The sequence below is a fragment of the Rhinopithecus roxellana genome, chromosome 1, assembly GCF_007565055.1.
Source record: "Rhinopithecus roxellana isolate Shanxi Qingling chromosome 1, ASM756505v1, whole genome shotgun sequence".
Lineage (NCBI taxonomy): Eukaryota > Metazoa > Chordata > Mammalia > Primates > Cercopithecidae > Rhinopithecus > Rhinopithecus roxellana.
In genome coordinates this window covers 44451583-44475559 of record NC_044549.1, presented here as the reverse complement: position 1 = coordinate 44475559, position 23977 = coordinate 44451583, and the positions used below count along the sequence as shown (strand labels likewise).

At 41.6% G+C, this 23977-nt stretch overlaps 1 protein-coding gene across 1 annotated transcript in view; it reads left to right on the top strand.

Moving 5' to 3' along the window:
* Positions 1 to 23977, top strand: part of HACD2 (3-hydroxyacyl-CoA dehydratase 2) — a 93276-nt gene that overhangs the window by 54518 nt on the left and 14781 nt on the right. Inside the window, exon 4 of the mRNA XM_010354831.2 lies at positions 3008 to 3096. Within this exon, the coding sequence (XP_010353133.1) occupies positions 3008 to 3096 (89 nt within the window). The remainder of the gene's footprint in view (positions 1 to 3007; positions 3097 to 23977) is intronic.

Sequence of the window (23977 nt, the reverse complement as noted above, 5' to 3'; positions counted from 1 at the left end):
CAAGGAAATAATCCTTTTTTTAAAAAAAGGTCTAAGCCTCAAATTTTGAGTGTTATTTGCAATGCTTCATTACTTCATTGATAGTATCAAGAAATTCGAGGCAATTTAAATGTCCCACAGAAGGAGAATAAACAAACATATTCACTCAAAGGAATATCATGATTTAAGCTAAAATCTTTTGAAGAAGAGAAGATAGAAAATTCTTAAAATCTTAAATGAGAAAAGCAAAAGACAACATAAACAGTAGAAGTTAAACTGTTTTAAAATATGCTTAGAAGGCTGGTGAGAAATACACTAAATAATAAATATTTTGTGTGTGTGTGTGGATACTAAAGCATTTTTAAGAAAAACACTGTTGGCCAGGTGTGGTGGCTCACTCATACCTGTAATCCCAGCACTTTGGGAGGCCGAGGCGGGTGGATGACCTGAGGTCAGTAGTTCAAGACCAGCCTGGCCAATATAGTGAAACTCCGCCTCTAACAAAAATACAAAAATTAGCCAGGCATGGTGGTACATGCCTGTAATCCCTGCTACTTAGGAGGCTGAGGCACAAGAATCGCTTAAACCTGGGAGGCGGAGGTTGCAGTGAGCCAAGGTCATGCCGCTGCACTCCAGCCTGGGCAACAGAACGAGACTGTCTCATAAAAAAAGAAAAAAAGAAAAGAAAAACACTGTTCATTTATGTATGGCATTTTTGAAAGGGAGACAAATACAAATTTATATTCCCTAGAGAAGGGTGATTTATAGTAGAGAGGGAATAATTAATAAACCTGTGTTCAGCTGAATTGCAGTTTTTGCCCCTAGACCTTCTAGTTCCATTTGTTTAAAGTTACTCTTAGCACCTGTAATCCCAGCACTTTGGGAGGCTGAGGTGGGCGGATCACGAGGTTAAGAGATCGAGACCATCCTGGCCAACATGGTGAAACCCCCGTCTCTGCTAAAAACACAAAAATGAGCTGGGCGTGGTGGTGCGTGCCTATAATCCCAGCTACTCGGGAGGCTGAGGTAGGAGAATCACTTGAACCCGGGAGGCAGAGATTGCAGTGAGCCAAAATCGCACCCTTGCACTCCAGCCTGGGCAACAGGAGTGAAACTCTATTTAAAAATAAACAAACAAAAAGTTACTCTTAGCTGGGCATGGTGGCTCATGCCTGTATCTTAGCACTTTGGGAGGCCAAGGCAGGAGAATTGTGTGAGCCTAGGTGTTCAAAACCAGCCTGAGCAACATAGCAAGACCTTGTCTCTACAAAACCTTTAAAAAGTTACCTGGGCATGATGGCGCACCTGTGGTCCCAGCTACTTGGGACGCTGAGGCGAGATGATGGCCTGAGCCCAGGAGTGTGAGGCTGCAGTAAGAGATATGATGACGTCATGTACTCCAACCTGGGTGACCTGGTCTCTTTTTTAAAAAAAAAAAGAAATCCTTTAATTATCAGTTCTTTTATTTTTACTTTTTTTTTTTTATTGTTGTTTGAAATCAAAGAAATCAAAGGCTTCCTCTGTATGGGTGCTTTCCTTATAGGTGGGTAGGTAGTTATTGCTTCAACCTCGTTAATCCCCGCCTCCCAGCAAAATGAAACTTAACATGTTAATAAGCCAAATATAATTTTCAGAATAGGTCTGTTATAATAGAAATATGGAAGAGTACAATTCTGCCATTAAACATTATTTTACAAGAATGGCTTAAAACATAAGCCTTGTTTTGCAGTATATGAGCTTTCGATCTTCAATACATGTTTTTAAAAAAGATTGGTTTCTAGAGGAAATCCACAGCTGCATATTGTCCCATCTAAGTGTGATCTGGCTAAATACATTCACTAAATGTTTGACTTACTGATTAGCTTTGTTAGCTGTATTACACAATTATATAACCAGGTTTTGTAATTCATTTATACATTTATTTGCATATTTATTTACTTTTACTCATTTATTTATTTTGAGACAGGACCTCATTCTGTCACCCAGGCTGGATTGCAGTAGCACAATCACAGCTTACTAGCCTCAACCTCCCAAACTCAAGCAATCCTTTTGCCTTAGCCTCCCTAGATATGGGACTAGAGGTGTACGCTACCATGGTGAGGAGCAGTGGCTCACACCTGTAATCCCAGCACTTTGGGAGGCTGAAGCGGGCGGATCACCTGAGGTCAGGAGTTCAAGACCAGCCCAGCGAACATGGTGAAACCCTATCTCTACCAAAAATACAAAAACTTAGCCGGCCATGGTGACATGTGCCTGTAGTCCTGGCTTCTTGGGAGACTGAGGCACAAGAAATCACTTGAACCTGGGAGGTGGAGGTTGCAGTGAGCCGAGATTGCATCAGTGCACACCAGTCTGGGTGACAGAGTGAGACTCTGTCTCAAAAAACAAATAAATAAAATAATCAAAGATGATTCCAGTGTTATAACTTGAGGACATTGGGAGGATAATTGTGCCAGGGCTTGTAATGAACAAGGTGATTAAAAAAATTAAAAAATATTTAAAAAATAGTCTTTTATGTTGTTATGCTTGTTGGCAAAATATTCAAGTAGATAATAAAAGATACCTAACTTAACCATTAGATAGTGTATCAAGTCTGATGTCCATGAGCTTCCAGCACTCATTAGACACGAATAGGATTGATTTCTCATCCTTTGTTGCCTATTTGTTTTGAAACCCATGTTGTAAAATGAGTCTTATTTTAAAGATTAGGTAGTGCTTTTGCTTTCTCCGTCTATACAGTAAGTGTAAAAAATACTGTACTTGGTCAGTGGTTTTGAGAGGGTTAAGAAAGGCACCTGGATCCCATGGTTTTGTAATACCATTAAAAATATTATTGTTTTTAGGGAGAAAAGTTTGTTTTAATACTGACTACATTGAAAACTTAGTCTGTATAGCAATATAGACACACTTTTCAGTTGTTCAAGATCATTTTGGCTCTAAACATTTAAATTGTAATGTTTTAGAAGATGTATTATATATTGAAACTTAGTACAATACATTTATTTGTCCAACCTAAAATTTCTTTCAGGAATTGTTCCATCTTCTGTTGTCCTGACTTCTTTCCAGGTGATGTCAAGAGTTTTTCTAATATGGGCAGTAACACATAGCGTCAAAGAGGTAAGTGTTTATATAGACTAAAATAAAATAATGTCAACTCTAACAAACACTAGTCAGCTTTTCTGATTCACATGTTTGTTATGGCTAGGGAGTTCCAGGTCAGAGTTCCAGGTCATATCAATATAGCTGAGATAAAGCTCACATTCACTGTAGGAACTGGGTTAATAGTGGAAAACATACCCCAGATATACAGTGTTGTTAAAGAGAAGACTGATTAAATGGTGAAGTCCTATAATCCGAGTTCTCATGGAGGTTCAGATGGTGTGGATGTGGTCTGCAACTCAGTTATATTTTTCTGATATCTTGTTCGTATCTAGCACACTAAACTCTGGGCATCTGCATTTTTGTTTTGTTTTTGAGATGGCCTCTTGCTCTGTCACCCTGGCTGGAGTGCAGTGGTGCAAGCACGGCTCACTGCAGCCTCAGCCTCCCAGACTTGAGCAATCCTCCCATCTCAGCCTCCTAAGTAGCTGGGACCACAGGCACGTGCCACCCCATCCAGCTAATTTTTTTGTATTTTTTGTAGAGACGGGGTTTTATCATGTTGCCCAGGCTGCTCTCAAACTCCTGAGCTCAAGCGATCTGCCTGCCTCAGTCTCCCAAAATTCTAAGATTTCAGGCATGAGCCACTACACCTGGCCCAAGTCATCATTTTAAACCTATACAGTAGTTCCCTCTTATTCAAGGGGAATACACTCCAAAACCCCCACTGGATACCAGAAACCGTGGATAGCACACAACCCGATTGCTGCTGAAACACGTTTCTGTTTATGTCTTCCACCCACAAATGTAATGCCTTTTACATATTTACTAAGCATTTATCATGCCCTATGGCTGCAACTTTTGCAGTCTGAGGTTCACCAGCAAAACTAGCACAAATTTATTTTTCGTTCTTCACAATTTCACAGATAGAAGATTTGTTCCTACTGTGGGTCTTAGCAACTTCAGCATACAGTTTGTTTTGTTTTGTTATTAAGCTGAGAACTTTTACTGTCTCGCTTCAAGGAAGTTCTTTATGGCTCCTCTTTGGCGTATCTGAATTGCCAGCATCTTGCATTTTGGGGCCATTTTTAAATAAGGGTTACTTGAACACAAGCACTGATAACCAAGTTAGCTACTAAGTAATTAACGGGCCAGTAGCATATGCAGTGTGGATACACTGGACAAAGGGAAGATTCGTGTCCTGGGTGGGATAGATTGGGACAGCATGCGATTTCATCATGCTGCTGAGAACAGTGTACAACTTAAGAATTAAGAATTGTTTCTTTCTGGAATTTTCCATTTAATATTTTTGGACTGTGGTTGACTAGGTGTAACAGAAACTACAGAAAGTGAAACTCCAGATAAGCAAGGACTGTGATATTTCTTCCTCCCATACTTTTGTGTAGATACCATTTCCTTTTCATTTTAACCAACAACTCGTAATTTTATCTTCCAATAGTCTCCAATGACCTAAAACTTCTTCCTAGTAGTAACTCATTTACATTCTTAAATGGGTAAGTATGTACTTTCAGTAATTAAGTGCTAGGTACATGAAGTCAAAATATTGTTCACTATGAAGTATCCAATCACCTTGCCAATATAGTCAGATATTGTCCGAGTGCTAATCCACCAGTTGATAGATTCTTTATGGGCTCTGCTTCCTCCCTTCCACTTAGTGACCACTCCTCAGCTTATGAGCACATCTGCCAAAGCAGGTAGACAGGTACATCAAAAATGCCTTACAACTCAAATCAAGCAATTCTATTAGTCAAGTTGCTGTTAGCAACATTTGCCAAGATTTCCTGGGTAGATCATTGAAACTGGTTGGCTTGCAAAGCTATTAAATGTCTCTGTAGGTACACGGACCTGGTGTCATCCTCCACAGCCACGCTGCCTGCCAGATGCAAAGGACTTAACATGTAACAGACGGTTTCACATACATTATCACATTTGAGTTTTACAGTAATTTGTTATGTACTCATTACATTTGCGTATTCAAAATTGTTTCTTTGCAACCAGAGTGACTCAATTTCTGTTAACATTAACATATCATTTTATTTACCTGCTTAAAAAAAAAGAAAAAGAAAAGGCATATCATTTTCTGAAGAATGTAGTACAGTATATTTTATTGTCTTCCCATCGCCTCTTGGATCCTCTTGTTTTTACATATGCACTGTTAATGAGTTGACTTACTGTTTCCACTTGTAATTGGGCTTCAGCATTTCTGCTGTCCTAGGATCATAGTTCTTTTCTCCTCATTCTCTTTTCCTTTGCACAGAACTCCTCATTCATGGTTTTGTTTAGAGCAGTAGGTGCCCTCTATCCCTGCCCTGTGTCTTCAACAGCTAACTTGAAAAGCCTGTTGCTGTGGCCCCTCAGAGGCCAGTGCTTACTATCTGTTACCTTGAAAAGCCTGTTGCTGTGGCCCCTCAGAGGCCAGTGCTTGCTATCTGTCACCTGTTCCCTGGCCCCTTCTCTTGGCCAAATGCTATTTTTCCTGCCCTGGAGTTTCATATTAGCTATAATTCATTTTGTTCTGTACAACATCACATATGACTTCTATTCTTCGATTTCCTGAAGCATCTTAAAAATATCTTTATTTTCCTTAATATTCAGCTCTGCTTACTTTAATGGTGGGAACTGTATAATTAATGCATAAGGAAATTGACCTTAGAAATAACTGCTTAATCACATATATCTCACTTTCTTGTAGTAATGTTCAAATTATTTTCACACTACTCTCATTTCTTAGTTTCTTTTTACATCATATTCCCCTCTAAAGTGAACAAGAATTCTTCACTTTAATCACATTACGTGTGAATTTGGACTCCTGCTCCACTCCGCTGCCCTGCCCACTTTCTTTGCTCATTTCCCTTGTTTTTCTGTACCTGGACATGATGTGCTAGGGTGTAGCCTATATAACCTTTTCAGACTAGACTGTACTTTTTTCACATGAGGTGTATTTCCTTTTAAGAAGCCCTATGGGCCGGGCGTGGTGGCTCACGCCTGTAATCCCAGCACTTTGGGAGGCTGAGGCAGGTGGATCATGAGGTCAAGAGATCGAGACCATCCTGGCTAACACAGTGAAACCCCGTCTCTACTAAAAATACAAAAAATTAGCCAGGCGTGATGGCAGGTATCTGTAGTATGGCATTGGCGGGCACCAGCAACTTGGGAGGCTGAGGCAGGAGAATGGCATGAACCCAGGAGGCGGAGCTTGCAGTGAGCCGAGACCACGCCACTGTACTCCAGCCTAGGTGACAGAGTGAGACTCTGTCTCAAAAAAAAAAAAAAAAAAAAAAAAAAAGAAACCCTATGGGACATGCATCATTGGTTGCCATTTTAATTCTCTACCCAATGGAATGCTAGTCACATAAATGTCATCATGTACATTGTGAAACTGAAAAGTGATCCGATGGTTTTCTCTTATGACGTATAAGGATCCACCCATCAGCTAGTGTGACACCTTGATCAGCAGGATATTAATGAAAAAATTTGAATCAATACACAGAAGCAAGAAAAGAAAAAAAGAATTGTGATCTGTATGCTCAAATGCTTTTCCTTGACCTAACATAGCTAATAACCCATCCACATTTTTCCTTTCCAAGAGACTATATAGATGAACAAACAGAAGCTCTGGCAAAACAAGTCAGCTGTGTCCCGCCCCTTCTGTCTTGCTGCTGGGCTTTGTGACACTGAACTTACCATTCTTACCAACTTTTCAGCAGGATGCTTACAAAAATCTTGTAATTAGTGTTTAAGAAAGTAACCTCCAGTTTTTTATAATAGTATTGGTTTTTGTTTGATATGTTACAGTTTACAGAGGGCTTTATTAAAGAATGTTATGATCATTCTCTCTTAACAACCATGCCTTGAGATAGGTAGCTTGTAGCCTCCATTTAGAGTTTGGAAGCTATAGCAGCAAAGTGATTATTGCATACCCAACAAATGGCAGCGTCAGGATTGGATTCTAAATCCAGGGTCTTTCTGCTGCATCAGAGCTGCCACCTTCTCACCCTTTAAAAACGTGATGACGGCCGGGCACAGTGGCTCACACCTGTGATCTCAGCACTTTGGGAGGCTGAGGCAGGAGTTCATTGCCAGCCTGGGCAACATAGTGAGACCTCATCTCTACAAAACAAAAAACAAGAGAACCAGACGTAAACATGATGTTTTTAACTTTTGTTTTGCTGACTTCTCTCACTCCCCTATGGAGTGGAAAATGCCTGCATAAGATCCATAGGTGCTTTTCCTCCTCAGCAGTTCCACCATGCCATATTCATGTTAGGATATGATTCTCCTGCTAAATTATCGGTACATCAGATGTACACATCAACTGTGGGCCCTAGGTGCTTATCTGCAACACATTGCTTCTCTGTTTTTTTACTGCTCAAGTGCTCTGAGATGAATCCTTCCAATTAGACTCTCTCCTTAAAAGTTCTAAGACTCTTTCTCAAACTAGGATGTATGCACTATTTGGACCAGAATTACCCAGAGAGCTTATTAAAAACGCATATTGCAGGACCCACCTTACACTTGATACAGAATGTCTGGGAGTGGGACCAGGGAATCTGAATATTTATTAGGCTTCTCAAATAATTTTAAGAATTCCAAGGTTTGAGAAATGATCTAAGATACCTATGTGTTGTGCTGTAATTTTTGTGACATTCCCTTCTTGATTTTAATTTACTTTTCTACTTAGTTGACTTGAAGCCTAACCCAATCTCAGCATCTCTTTTCTAACTCCAAGAGCCATTGTTTCATTCTTGAGGAATGAAAGCCTTAGAGTTCCCTTAAACTGCTAAGCAAAGGTACTGTGGAATTTCTGGCGCCCTGTCCAAAATCCAGCGTCTTTGCTGATGACTAGGTAAGAGGAAGCTTGAGGAGCCTGCCTTAAGGCAGAGGAAGATCTGAAATCATTGCACTGAAAAAGCATGACTGACCTTGGTTTTTTTTTTTTTAAGAGAGAGACCCAAGGAATCAAACTGCCTCACACTGGGGTGGAGTTGCTGGGAAGGATCTGTAGTGGGCATGTGCTTCATGCTGTGGGCCAGAGCCATCAGGGAGATCTCCTCACAGAGCCGTCAGGGAGATCTCCTCACAGAGCCGTCAGGGAGATCTCCTCACAGAGCCGTCAGGGAGATCTCCTCACAGAGCCGTCAGGGAGGTCTCTTCACAGAGCCGTCAGGGAGATCTCCTCACAGAGCCGTCAGGGAGGTCTCCTCACAGAGCCGTCAGGGAGATCGCTTCACAGAGCCGTCAGGGAGATCTCCTCACAGAGCCGTCAGGGAGGTCTCCTCACAGAGCCGTCAGGGAGGTCTCTTCACAGAGCCGTCAGGGAGCTCTCTTCACAGAGCCGTCAGGGAGATCGCTTCACAGAGCCGTCAGGGAGATCTCTTCACAGAGCCGTCAGGGAGATCGCTTCACAGAGCCGTCAGGGAGGTCTCCTCACAGAGCCGTCAGGGAGGTCTCCTCACAGAGCCGTCAGGGAGGTCTCCTCACAGAGCCGTCAGGGAGATCGCTTCAGAGGCCATTCCCACCTGAGGAAACAGTGCCAGCAGCTCTTCCTGGGATTCCTCAAAAGTATCACCTCACCTGGACAGTTATATTCTTTTCTAGGTAATTAGGACTCAGTATTCTAGAACGTGGAGGCTTAGCACCGAAAATTTAGGTGAAGGGTTGATGAGTTTGGGCTTTAACATTTACCTTGTGACTTAGGATGAAGCACTTCAACCTTCCGAGTCTTGTTTTTCTCATCTGTAAAATAGTAATACTGATACCTGCCCTGTCTGCTATACGGCAGTTTTTGTGAAGATGAAGTGAGAAGGATATATGAGAACAAGGTGGCAGTTATCGAGAGAGAACTCAAGGTCTCCAGCATGCAGGTTTTCACTGAGCAGCTCCTGAAACCCTTACAAAGCAGCCAGCAGCTGCTGTGCAGAGGAGTGCCACTTCCTTCAGAGAGAGAACAGTTTTCCTTTCTTCCTCTTTCCCTCCTTTCCACTCTTGTAGAAGCCAAAACACCAGATACATAATGTCCTAATGCCCCCGCTCCCAATCCTGTTTTGGTTGTTGGGGTTTTTCCTCCCTGCTGGGTCCTCCAGCTGGGTCACAGTGTGCTCGTGTTTTTCCCGCCTCTGAGGCCGCTTCCCTGGTTGGCGTGTCTCCTGTGGCCGCACGCCTTCTGTGTTATCCCTGATGGCTGTGTTGTGGACTTCCCAGCATGCGCCATCTGTGAACATGGTGTCATGGTGAGGCAGAAAGGCAGCTTCTTACCCCCATCATTCAGATGAGGAGATGAGATGCTGTGTCAGAGGCATGTCATTTCTTCCTTGGGCCCTGCGCTTAGACCAAAGCTGTGCCATCCTGTCGTCCAGCCCCAGTGCCCTGTCCACAGTGACATTGCAGCTCAGTTAGCAAAGGCCATTGAGTTACATTCAATATCCTTTGTCCCCCCTAAAAGCTGAATGTCTAAAATCCTCCACCCTACTCCATCTATTTGATTACTTTCTATTTTAAATATTCTTGTAGGTGGATTTACATCACCTTCATTTTAAAATTGGCACCTCTCTTAAAGGTAAAAAAAAAAAAAAAAACCTCCTTATTTGATTGTTAATCAGACACTGTCAAACTTGAGGCAGCTCCTAGATAAATGCAGCAGCACTTAGTGGCATTTCCACTTAAAGATTGTGTTGCTTATCTCATAGCTAGCTGGTTCCTTTTGCCGTTACCTATATTTAGCATAGATGGTTTTGGCAAAATCAGAATGTCTATTTTTCTCTCAGTGTTTTTCTGCCTGTCCCTTTCCAACATTTTCCTTGTACTGTGTGTAAAGATTTTATTTCAAAATATTGAAAAAATATTTAGATCTTTTAGGTTCAGTGTAGATTCACTTCTCTCTCTCTCTTTTTTTGTTTTGTTTGTTTGTTTGTTTGGAGACAGGATCCCGCTCTGTCATCCTGTCTTCACCCAGGCTGGGACACAATAATCTCACTGCAGTCTCAAACTCCTGGGATCAAGCTATTCTCCAGCCTCGACCTTCTGAGTAGCTGGGACTACAGGTGCACACCACCACACTCAGCTAATTTTTTATTATTTATTTATTTATTTTTGTAGAGGTACAGTCTCAAACCGTGGCCCAGGCTCTTTTCCAACTCCTGGCCTCACACAATCCTCCTGCCTCAGCCTCCCAGAGTGCTGGAATTACAGGCATGAGCCAGCACACTGGCCAAGAGTGGGCTCACTTCTGTCATCCCATGTTGCATCTTTCCCCCGTTGTCTTAGTTCCTTTATAGCCCTTGAAAAATTCCACCAGAACTCAGTTGTTGTTTAAAATATAGTATCCTCTGATGATAATTTAGTTACGTGTAAAAGAAAGAAAGAGAGAGAAAGCAAGCAAGCATCTTCTTAAACCACAGAAGCCAATGTTACCACCACTTTATACAGTACTTTATACAGAACCTCTTTGTCAAGTAATAGTTGGATAGGTTCTAAGTGCAGCAAAATCAGGAAATTGGTTTCACTTGTCTTTAATGTTAATCTTTTTCTACTCTGGGCTTGCCTCCACTGCACCTTGTGCCCTCCTCCCCATGGTGACTCTGCCCCTACAAACACCTAGACATGGGAAGCTTCTCAGGGCCTTTTTTTTTTTTTTGGTCTCTTACCGCAAGGGCTAAAATCTGATATGCACCATTCCTAGTTGTCCATTCTCATGTGAGAAGGGACATTTATACCAGAATATATCTTAATATATTCTGCACAGTTATCTTAATTTGGGGAAATCTCATTCAGGAGAGGAATGACCAGGTCCTGACCTAGTAGCCTCAGAGAAAAATGTCCCACTGTCCTGAGGTTCCCCTAAGACTCAGAGCTGTCCCTGCCCTAGCCTACCCCATTTCAGACTGTCCTGGCAGACGCCAGTCCCTTCAGGATTGAACACTGATCAACTTCTTCTCCCTCTGTCCCAGGATTTCCAGATTTTAGGTTTTTCAGTGCATTTAGCATTTTAGTTAGCCTTCTAAAATATTATACTAACCCCATCTCATTTAATTTATCTTCTGGATGTATCCATGGGGTCTCCTGCATTACTCTTATTTTTGATGGTGAAATTTTCGACAAGCTTGTTGGACTACATTCTCTTCAAGCATGAGATGTGTCTATACTGTCGAGTGGTATCTTAACATATGTATTGATGCTACTTTCCAATAGTGGGAAGCCTCTTTAGAGCTAAATCTGGTTACTTGCAGTTCTGGGATTAACAAAGATGCTTGACTTTTCACTTTAGGAAACTGTCATAGAAAAGGAATGAGAGTGAAGGAAGAAAAAAATCATTACCTTGGGCTTAAAATAGTAGTTCTCCAAATAAGCACACGAGATTTCCAGGCTAGGAGCCTGTGTGCTTTTAGCTGTGGTTATATGTGATCAGCTTAAATTAATGAATAACATGGGGAAACAAGGCTCTGTGTTCAAACTGTGTTGTCAAGTTGTATTATCAGTGGGCAGTCACCAGTAAGGGAATCCTAACATTCAAACCAGCTTTCATCCATGACTTCAGAGTGAAATGAATTAAGGTGCTTATTTATTTCAAGACAAAAAAGTAACTTTTTAATACCATACAGTGATGGAAAGCTGTTGGTTACCAACATGTTTCCTGTGGGTATTTCTTCTACCCCAGCACTGTCCAGTAGAACTTTCTGCATTGCTGGAAATGTTCTGTGTATCTGCATTCTTCAATACAGTAGCTCTTAGCCATATGTGAACACTTGAAATACGGTTAATGTGTCTGAGGAATTGAATTTCAGTTTAATTGTATTTTAAATAGCCACATATGACTAGAAGTTGCACCACTGGACAGTGTAGCTCTGGCTATTCAGTATGACATTATTTACCATTCTCTTGATTTCAGGCAGTTTGATTTTCATGTATTTTATCTTACGTGTATGTAAAAGACTGTATAATTTTTCTTTTAAAGAAACAAAATTTATAAGGTATGTTTGATATGTTGTATTCCTTAAATTAAGGGTTTTTTTTAGTACTCTAGATTAAACTGTCATAAAAAATCCTAATTGCAAGTGTGGGAAATGGTGTTGATGGGGTTCTTTTCATGCACTGCAGAGGTAACAGTTGGTTAAATGATGAGTCAGGAGGCCATACAGGCCTCACCTCTCAGGGCTGCAGCTTGGCCTCTGCAGTGGGCCTCACCTCTCGGAGGACTGCAGCTTGGCTTCTGCAGTGGATTCACCTGCTAAGTTTGCCTTTGTTGGAAACCATTTCACATGCCTTTTCTCTCCTATTTGAGTTAAAATATGCCATAGTACAGTCAGCATTATTATCCCACTGAATTTGAAAATTCTCATTTCTCACTGTAAAAGTGAGGTGATTGGCATGCATCGTGAGCATGTTAAACTGTGTCAGCAAAGCCAAGAAAAGTTAGAAACTATTACCTGTAAACTACTTTTAAGCAGATGTGCTCTACAGTACAATAGGTGGCATTTTTAAAGCATTGATTAATATTCATTTGAAAACTTGTGGGAGGAGGAACTCTCTTACTACCTGCTTCTTTGCCAAAACGTCAGTCCTTTATGTAGTGTAGCTTTTTCAAAATAAATCTATTTTGAAATACTAATAGAGGATATCTGAGAATTTAATTAAAAATACATAAATATGAGAAGAATACCAGTACCTACAACCCGTTGATAGTTGTCCCGCACAGTGAATTCAGTCAGGTAACTGATCTCGTTGGGAATCTTAAAGACCATAGAGGAACGTAAAAAAATTATCCCCCATCACTCCTGTGAAATATCCATACAGTGTATTTCCATTTCTTCAGGGAAGAGAGTTCAGTAACCTTTTAAAACTTACCTGTATCAAGAAGCCCTGCAGTCAAAACCTATCACTGCAAACTGAGATGCATCACAGAAAAAATAAAGCATATGACTAAGCTGTCTGCATTTTCCAGAGAGAGGACTCTTTCCAAGTCTGGAGTAAAACCCTGGTGTACTTCCGGAATTTGTAAGATGTGCCTTGGTGTACATGTGTGGATTTGTGTGTATGCATGCTAAGGGCATGCTTTGCATTTTAGAGGGGAAGAAAAACTAATTATTAGGCTTGTTACACTAAAGATTTTTAACTTTTGTTTTCTTCAGAAAAACTAATTATTAGGCTTGCCACATTAAAGAGTTTTAGCTTTTGTTTTCTTCAAACCATAAATGTTTGTTTTTTAGCAGGACAAGTTTTGGCACCTTCTCCCTCTCACATCTTCTTGCTCTGGCTTTTTTTTTTTTTTTTTTTTTTTTAAGACAGAGTCTCACTCTGTTATCCAGGCTGGAGTGCAATGACGGGATCTCGGCTCACTGCAACCTCCACCTCCCTGGTTCAAGCGATTCTCTTGCCTCAGCCTCCCTGGTAGTTGGGACTTATAGGCATGTGCCACCACGCTAGCTAATTTTTGTATTTTTTAGTAGAAATGGGGTTTCACCATATTGGCCAGGCTGGTCTCGAACTCTCCTGACCTTGTGATCCGCCTGCCTCGGCCTCCCAAAGTTGCTGGGATTACAGGTGTGAGCCACTGTGCCTGGCCTTTGCTGTGGCTTATTACCAGAATAACCCAAAATGCGAAAATCGTGAATCTCTTTTGCCTTCTGCATTGGAGCTGTCTTGTTAGGTCAGGTTTCAAGAATCTTTTGCCAAGGTCATTGCCTTAAAGGAAAGTATGTTCAGAGCCTCAAGTGTAAAAACTAATCAGACTTTTAAATAACTAAAGTTTTTAAAACTTTAGAGTTTTCGAATATGTTGCATGACATTTGTGTAGCACTTTATCATCTGTAGCAGAGGCTATCTATTGGCGGCAGAGGTCTGTCCCACAGGATTTTAAAAGAACATGGAAGAAAAGCATGGTGACTGGAGGGTGCATGCCATCTCACACAAGCAGTCAGTGTGCACCTCAGCTAGAGGTTGCCAGACAGATTCAGTATTGTAAAATCTAATTTTTTTAAGAAAAGGCAGAAATCTAGATATTTTAAATGAGAAATCTCCTAATTTTTAAAATCTGGTTCAAATATTTTTAAAGCACTGTACAAGCCCAAACAGAACATCTATGGTTGGGGACCATAGGTCACCATTTTGATATTTCTGCTCCAAGAGATGGTGTTCATAGCCTTTTTTCCCACCTTTTGAAATTTTTGCAATTATCACACTGTCATAGAACAGAAAGAACCACGACATTTCACAAAATACATTGCCAGTTTCATGTTCTTTTGACATTTCAGTTACCTTTCTGTCAGTGGCCTCCAGAGTGTTGGGTGGGCGCAGTGGGACACTGCATTTGGAGATTTGGGGGCAGACTGTGGGATGAGTAGGCCCCAGCTCTTTCCTTGGGGCCACAGTCACCAATTGCTGAGAATATTGTTCTCTGGGCTGTCATTGCTGGAGTTAAAGGACTATCACTTCATAGAATATTTAGACTAGATTAGATATATGATGAAGGTTGGGATTAAATATGACTTGGGATTAAACATGACTCCATTCTGATGCAGTGTCTGTGTTTGAATTGGGTTGAAGGTAATAGTTGCATGAAAGCTTTCCAGTTAATAACATGCTTTTTGGAGGTGAGCAAATCAAACAGGACTAAGGAAGAATATTGGGAAAGACTAGCAACTGGTGAAATCCTTAGACATCTCAGAGTTGGTACACGTATGTTAACCTTCAAGTAGAGGGAGATATGGCATCTTTTAAACAATACTTAGGCAACAAAAAGCAAAACAAGAACAACACAAAGCATTTCTTCGTAATGAAGCCTAAGAGGCAGCCATCAGGTTGTATGGAGTCTCAGCAGTGACTAGCATAGATAGTAGGATCTCAATAAATTGAATTTTTCCCTTCATGGAATAATAATGGTAACTGCTAAAATGGCAAGGGCTTTGCTAAGCACTTAATATGTTTTTCTGATCTCTCCAGTTTACAAATGAGGAAGCTGAGGATCAGAGAGGATAAGCAACTTGCCTCAGGACATGCAGCCAGGAAGTCTGGAGATCTGTTTGATTCCAGAGTTGTACTCAATTGGAGTAGAGGCCAGTGGTGGTGAAGCTAGGGTAGTTGAGGTACCGACCATCCTTTCTTCATGTTTTCCAGAAAATAGTCTGAACACATAGGAACCATTAAAGTTGGACTAATGGGAACATTTTAGCATTCAGATCTGCATCTCTGGCCTTGTCATAAATGCAGAATCAATCATGTATCGCTTGTTGATTGCATGCTTATGTATTTTTTCATTGCATGTTCAGAAAAGCTTACTTCGTGACCAAGAGTTGTTTTGATAGGCCAGAACATTTAACTTGGCCATTATTCACATCAAAAAAATAGTTCTCAGTTATTGGTGTTGTAATGGTAAGAACTTTTTAACGAGTTTCCTTTGTCACTATAGGATTTTGTTTTTTAATCTGGCCGGGCGCAGTGGCTCACGCCTGTAATCCCAGCACTTTGGGAGGCCGAGGTGGGCGGATAATGAGGTCAGGAGATCGAGACCATCCTGACTAACACGATGAAAGCCTGTCTCTACTAAAAATACAAAAAATTGGCCAGGCAGGGTGGCAGGCGCCTGTAGTCCCAGCTACTCAGGAGGCTGAGGCAGGAGAATGACATGAACCCGGGACACGGAGCTTGCAATGAGCCGAGATTGCACCACTGCACTCCAACCTGGGCGACAGAGAGAGACTCCATCTCAAAAAAAAAAAAAAAAAAAAAAAAAAAAAAAAAATCTATGTTGCACATTAGTCTCTCCTTTAAAGGGGAAGAAATATTAATATTTTTATAACTCACATGTAGGAGTAGTATTTTGTTTAGCAGGCACTTTATTGTGGATTTTTAATAAATTATAAAGGGCACTTTATACATAAAATTGTTGTGTGAAAAGACTAATACTAGGCCCAGCGCAGTGGCTCATGGCTGTAATCCCAGCACTCTGGGAAGCCGAGGAGGGTGGATGACTTGAGGTCAGGAATTCAAGACCAGCCTCAGCAACATGGTGAAACCCCGTCTCCACCAAAAAAATACAAAAATTAGCCGGGCGTGGTGGCGCATGCTTGTAGTCCCCAGCTACTCCAGAGACTGAGGTGGGATAATCACTTGAACTGGAGAGGCGGAGGTTGCAGTGAGCTGACACTGTGCCACTGCACTCCAGCCTGGGAGACAGAGCAAGGCTCTGTCTCAAAAAAATAAAAATATTTTAAAAATCCTACATACTCATTCAGATATCTTTTTTTAAAAAAAAAAACCACCATGTTTGTATCTATTACTGTTGCATTTCAGTATCAAGGATGAAATTCCTTTTAGATAAATAACCAAATGACTAACATTTTTGTTCAAAAAAGCTTAATCAAGGTAAAGGACCGAGATTGTTGTCAGAACTGTCCTGTTCTCCAGCCCAAGCCCTCAGCTGTCGGACCAACCGGCACTAGCACTGCAGCCCCTTAGGAGCTGCTCTCCCACCCAAGGCTGTTCCAGCGAGTCAGAGCACATTTGCTGAGGCTACAGATGGGTTGCCGTCTATTATTTCTTCATTCCTGTTCATTCAACAAATATTTATTTGGTATCTTCTGTGCCCCAGGTATTGTGCTAAGCACTAAGTAAGACACATGAGAAAAGGAGGGATGCAGTTGCTGCCCTCACAGGGCTTCCAGCCTAGTATGAGTCAAGCAGAATCCAGCAGACAGCAAATACCATATAGTGGGATAACTGCTAAGGCAGAGGGAAGACAGTGCTGTGACCACTGGGTCAACTCTCAGTTGCCCGGTTGAGGGCTGAGGAGGCTGTTCTGGTTCCTCAGGAGCTGTTCTAGTCTCCCAGGCCCCATGGTTCCCCTCAGGGAATGGTCTGCAAGTTAACACATTAAAACACTTAGAACAGTGCCTGGTGCTTAGTAGGTAAATCTTAGCTACCTGCTGGGTATAATGTAACCTAATCTTTCCCCAAAAATTTAATGACAAATTTCTATATAACTGTTTTTGAATTCTGTGTCCTGAGGTTCCTAACAGAGATATAATTGGCTTTTCACACAGAACTGCATATGTTCTTTATACATACTAAAATAATTTCACAGTTAGCTGGTGAAAATGTATGCATAATTACTTTTATCATTCTTAAGGAATAGTTAGCCCTGCTAATGGGAACTATCATTATCTTAATCTTCATTTATTATCCCAATCTAAAGCATTTATTAAGAATTTTATTTTGCCTTATAACTAAGCTAGCCCTTCTTCAAAGCAAGTTTGTGACCTTGCGTTTGGCGTGTTTACACTCTAAGACAATACTGATGCGGAGGCAGATTGGGGCCAGTGTTTAATCTGCTGTTCCCTTTCAAGTTACCTTTATTTGTGCACCCTTGTTGATATGTTTTCTTACAAATGTTATGTCTTTGTGGTTATAAAGCCCACCTCTTCCAGCAGATCCTGAGGTCTCACACCCAAAGTAATATGTTTAGAAAACCAGATAATAGTTATATTTCCTTCTTATTGTATCCCCAGAGTGGTTGCTTAGTATTTAGGTGATTTTTAGAAAATAATTTTTTCTGAAGTAATTTCAAACTTAGAGAAAATTTGCCAGAGCAGTACAAAGAACTCTCCTATTCTCTTCACTCAGATTCCCCAATTATTGGCATTTTACTTCATTTGTTTCATTTCCTACTCTCTCTGTGTTTTTTGTTTTTTTGAGACAAGGTCTCACTCTGGTGCCCCAGGCTGGAGTGCAGTGGCGCAATCTTGGCTCACTGCAACCTCCGCCTCCTGGGCTCAAGCGATTCTCCCACCTCAGCTTCCTGAGTTGCTGGGACTACAGGTGCTTGCCACCAAGCTCGGCTAATTTTTGTATTTTTTGTAGTGACAGGGTTTCGCCATGTTGCCCACGCTGGTCTCGAACTGCTGGCCTCAACCAGTCTGCCCGCCTCAGCTTCCCAAAGTGGTGGGATTACAGGCATGAGCCACCATATTAAGCCTCTCTGTGTTTTTATATGCATTATCATTTGTTTTTTCTGAACTTTGAGAACAGCCTGTGTGTAACATCCTATCACCCATAAGTACTTGAGTATGTGTTCTAGACACTCCTATATCACCCACATAGAACTCTCCAAATCGGGAAATCAGCCTTGATACAACACTACCATCTAATCCAGTATGCTCCATTCAAATTCCACTAACTGTCCAAACAATGTCTTTTTCCTGCATTCCAGAATGGAGAAAATATTTAATCAGTATCGTCTGTGTTCCAGGTCTTGTGCTAAGCACTGGGATTCATGGGAGAAGGAGACACATGGTTGCTGTGGTATTCCTGCCACATCCGTGTGTTGTTTCTTTGTCAAGTCTCTTCAGACTCCTTCAGTCTGGATGATCTCCTCAGCCTTGCCCTGTCCCTCATGACCTTGTGTCAGTTTTAAAGAGTACAGGCTGTAAGTTCTCAGCCTAGGTCCATCCAGCATTCCCTCATAACCAATTCAAGCCACGCTTGCTCTTCTCAGGAGCCACGCCATGACTACCCTTCCCACCCCTGGTGACATTGACCTCTGTCACCTGCTCCTGTTAGTATCTGCCGGGTTTCTCCACCTCTAGTTCACCTCCTTTTTTTTAATGAATATTTTGTGGGAATGACTCCTGCCTATGTCAGCCACCTCTATGATGGTTATCAAATGACCACTGTCTATTTCTGTCATTTCTTTTATACATAGGGGTTGGCATTCTATAAGAAATAGCTTTCCCTTTCTCCCATTTATTTATTTTATTTATATCTGTTTGGACTCATGAATTCCTGTATAATTCGATGGATTATAGTCTATTATTTATTTTTATGCTAAAACTATCTAGATTTGGCCAGTGGGAGTTCTTCCTCCTGGTCCTCTTGACTTCCATCATCCATTGAGTATTTCCTTATGATCTGGCGCAAAAAGATTTCCAGACTCATCTTGTACTACCCCAGCCCCAGCCCTAGCCCTGGAATCAGCCATTTTGCCAAAGAGCCCTGCCTGGTTCCTTTTAGTAGAAGATGGTAACTTAGGATCCAGGATTTGGGTAGATGAGGTGCTCACTGCTACTGAGATGTCATTGCTTCTAGACCCTCTCGGTAGAGAAAACTTGGGTACATATACATATACATACACATACACACACGTGTACACACATATATACTCACACACATTTACATCTAAAAGTATTTATATAGCTGTGTGTGTGTATAAGTCATGGGTTCATACTGATCCCTCCAACCACAGTCTAATACCTCAGTGTTCTTTCTGGCACTTTCCCTTCCATGTGTGTTAGTAACCTCCTCCAACAGCAAGAAGCCAATTTTTCTTAATACATTGATTTTTTTGCTCAGTTTGCTTGTTTGCTCCATGTGACTGCTTTTCCAGCTGCACTGGCTGTCTCTTCCACCTGTCATCTCTGTCTCTGCTTCACCACTCCCATCCTCAACTGCCAGGCCTCTGGTTCATGCCTATGTTAGCCCACCACCTTACCTCACCTCTCCATGTCCTCAGCACCTTGAGTTTTCAGCCACGATACTGTGTCTTCCACGTGGGGAAGGGAAAGAGGTGATCTCAGGTGAATCTTATCCGAAGACATATTTGAGATGATTGGGCTGATCTCTGGAAAACCAGAAGCTTGCCTAGTGAAGTATTTCATTCTTCCTTTTTTCCTGTTTTCTTTTTTAAATTTTGGTGTTTATGAGTTTCTTTTCATTTTGAATTGAAATCGTATTTTGTATTTCAATTTCTGCTTAGCAGAGATAGAAAAGAGGAACAAGCTTTCAAGATAAATTTTTAGGGGTCTTGACAATAAGTTAAATCCAGAAATAAACAGGGCTTGTCTTAGTCCATTGGTGCTGCTATTAAGGAACACCTGAGGCTGAATGATTTAAAAAGATAAGAGGTCTATTTGGCTCATGGTTCTGCAGGCTGTATAGGAAGCATGGCGCCAGCACCTGCATCCGGTGAGAGCCTCATGCTGCTTCCACTCATGCTGCTTCCAGCCTGTGCAGAGGTCACATGGAGAGAGAGGAGCCAGGGGATGGTGAGGGCTCTTCACCAGTGGTGCAGAAACTAACAGTGAGAACTCACTCACCCTCTCCCCAAGTCCCACCCCCAGCATTGGGGATCAGATTTCAACATGAGGTTTGGAGGGTCAAACATCCTAATCATAGGTGGACTGAAACAAAAAAAAATGATTGTTAGCAAAACAAGACTCAGGGAACAAGATTCACATTAACTTTAGGTAATTCATTAGTGTTTGTTTCAAGTTCTTATGTTGTATTTTAACTTGGGTCATTGATGCACAACTAGAAGTCATTTCATGGACATATTAAAGATACCTCTGGGTGCTGGTGACCTGTAGTTTTTTATGCTTTACTCAGTCTTTCTCGGTGAACCTCTTCCACTCAGTCCCTGAAGTTCAAATCATATTCTCTATGGTAGGCAACATTTATTGGAGAACTAATGCCTTTATTGACACTAAGTAAACATCACATTTACCTTATCTGTTCTCTAGGCTCTTCTTGCATAGGGTTCCTTCCAAAAGTTACTGATTTTGAAAGATAGTTGTTAGCCCATAACAACATGTGTGTGTGCGTGCGCGCGTCCGTGCATACATGCATGTGAGACCCCCAAGCCCAAGAAGACAAGCCAGAGCTGTTCAGATTTAGGAGACATACCTTGGGTTCAAATTCTGTAAACCTCACTTTACTCGTCTGTAAAATGGGGATTCAGTGAGGTAATATATGTTAAAAAGTGCTTGGCATATAGTAAGAGCTCAGTAACAATTAGGTATAATTTTTACTGCTATCACCGTAAATATTAAAAAGAGATGCTAAAAAAAATTTAATGGGCAAAGGATTTGAATAGATATTTTTCCAAAGAAGATATAAAACAGCCAATAAGCACATGAAAAGATGCTCAACATCACTAGTCATTAGGGACATGCAAATCAAAACTACCATGAGATAACACTTTACACTCATTAGGACAGCTATTATTTTAAGAAACCAAAAAAAAAAAAAAAATACAGCAAATAAGCAGTGGAGAAATTGGAACTCTTGTTGCGCACTGTTGGTAGGGATGTAATGTAAAATGGTACAGCCACTGTGGATAGCAGTTTGGCAGTTTCTCAAAAAGTTAAACATAAAATTACCATACGATCCAACAACTCCACTGCTAAGAATATACCCAAAAGAACTGAAAGCAAGTACTTGAACTTATACACCAATGTTCATAGCAGCATATTCATAACTGCCAAAAAGGTAGGAACAGCCCGGATGTCCATCAACAAATGATAAACAAAATGTAGTATATACATACAATGACATATTTTTCAGACACAAAAAGGAAGGAAATTTTATTTTTTTTTATTTTTGTTTTTTTTGAGACGGAGTCTCGCTCTGCCGCCCAGGCTGGAGTGCAGTGGCCAGATCTCAGCTCACTGCAAGCTCCGCCTCCCGGGTTCACACCATTCTCCTGCCTCAGCCTCCGGAGTAGCTGGGACTACAGGCGCCCGCCACCTCGCCCGGCTAGTTTTTTTTTGTATTTTTTTAATAGAGACGGGGTTTCACCGTATTAGCCAGGATGGTCTCGATCTCTTGACCTCGTGATCCGCCCGCCTCGGCCTCCCAAAGTGCTGGGATTATAGGCTTGAGCCGCCGCGCCCGGCCGGAAATTTTAATACATAGATGAACCAGACATAGAAATACGCATGCTGGGCCGGGCACGATGGCTCACGCTTGTAATCCCAGCACTTTGGGAGGCCGAGGTGGGCAGATCACGTGAGATCAGGAGTTCAAGAGCAGCCTGGCCAACATGACAAAACTCTGTCTCCACTAAAAATATAAAAATTAGCTGGGCGTGTTGGTGGGTGGCTATAATCCCAGCTACTCGGGAGGCTGAGGCACGAGAATCATTTGAACCTGGGAGGTGGAGCCGAGATTGGACCACTGCACTCCTGCCTGGGCAACAGAGCAAAACTCCATCTCAAAAAAATAAAGACACATACTGTATTATTCCACTTATATGAGGTACCTAGAATAAACAAATTCTTAGAGATAGAAAATAAAGTAGTGGTTACCTGTGGGAGGTGAGGGGAGGATGTGGAGTGATTGTTTAATGGGTGCAGAGTTTCTGTTTGGGATGATGAAATCCTTCTGGAAATGGATAGTGGTAGTGGTTGCACAATATGGTGAATGTACTTAATTCCAACGAATTATACACTTAAAATTGTTAAATGATAAATTTTATTTTATATTATCCACACACACAAGAAATTACTGAGATTTTAAAATGACAATAACATGAAAAACCTGCCTATACATGTTCTTACAAGGTTGCTTTTTTCCCCCATAGTGTCCATTGGTGATAGACGTTGACTCCCTTCTCCCTGCCTCCCCACACAATCTGTCAAAGAAATGTTGCAGGGTGACATTTGTATGCTAAAGAAGTCACATGGGCCAGGCGAGATGGCGCACCTGTAATCCCAGCACTTTGGGAGGCCAAGGCGGGCAGATCATGAGGTCAGGAGATTGAGACCATCCTGACTAACACGGTGAAACCCCATCTCTACTAAAAATACAAAAAAATTAGCCAGGCATGGTGGCGGGCGGGTTTTGTTTTGTTTTTTAGAAATGGTGTCTTGCTCTGTTGCCCAGGCTGGAGTGCAATGGTGTGATCACAGCTCACTGCAGCCTTAACTTTCCAGGCCCAGGTGATTCTGAGTAGCTGGGACTATAGGCACATGCCACAATGCCCAGCTAATAGTTTTTGCATTTTTTAAAGGGTTTAAAAAACAATGATGGATATATTACAACAGTCACATGTGGTACAAACCCTCCCTAAATTATTTACTGACTAGCCTTGTACAGAAGAAGTTTGCCAACACCTAGTCTACAGCATTGCTATGGACTGAATTGTGTCTCCTCCCACAAAAAATTCATACCTTGAAACCCTAACCCCCAGTGGAATGGTATTTGGCAATGGGACCTTTGGGAAACAAGTTTAGATGAGATCATGAGGAGGTGGAGCCTTCATGTTGGGATTAGCACCCTTATGAAAAAAGATACCATGTGAGAACACATTTAGAAGGTGGCCGTCCACAAGTCAGGAAAAGAGCCCTCACCAGAAACCAACCATGCTGCCATCCTGATCTCAGACTTCCAACCTCCATAACTGTGAGAAAATACTTTTGTCTTGTTTAAGCCCCCCAGTCTATGGTATTCTGTTATGGCAGCCTGAGCAGACTAAAACAAACATACTGTTTTTCCAAAAGCAAACCCTAGTCCTACCCTCTTAGATCTTACCAAATCTCTTCACAAATGAAAGGGGTTTTAAAAAGAGGAAAGAATGCTTGCCATAAAGCTTGGTTAGAGAATTTCTTTGAAATAACCAGCACAGTAAGCAGCGGGTTCCAAAATGCTAAGAAGAATAGGGTTTCTACAATAGTGGTTTTCTTATGTGGCACCATCTGTTTTTCTTTGACTGTAATAAAAATGACAGCTTTTCATGTACTGATACTCCCTGTGCCTTTTAAAGTCAAACATATGATGCTATTTGTGTGTAAAGGTTTTTCTCTTGCACCCATTTGTTTCTCCAGCTTGAATTTCTATGTAAACTCCCTTGGCTATATTACACAAGCCGCCTACACCCAGCCGCCTCCTCCCTCGCTTTAGAGCAGGGGGTGGAAACCTTCCGTCTGCAGCGTGGAGTATCCAATACACAGCTCACTATGCCAGGCAAAGGAAGATTCCCTAACAGGAAGGGCTTCATGGTACCCACTCCCCTGTTTGTGCCCATCGTTCTGAATATGCAACTTCGAAACATGGCTTTATGGCATTTTTGGCAACGTATCCTAAACCTGGCTTTTGTCTCCCTCTTCTCCTTAGT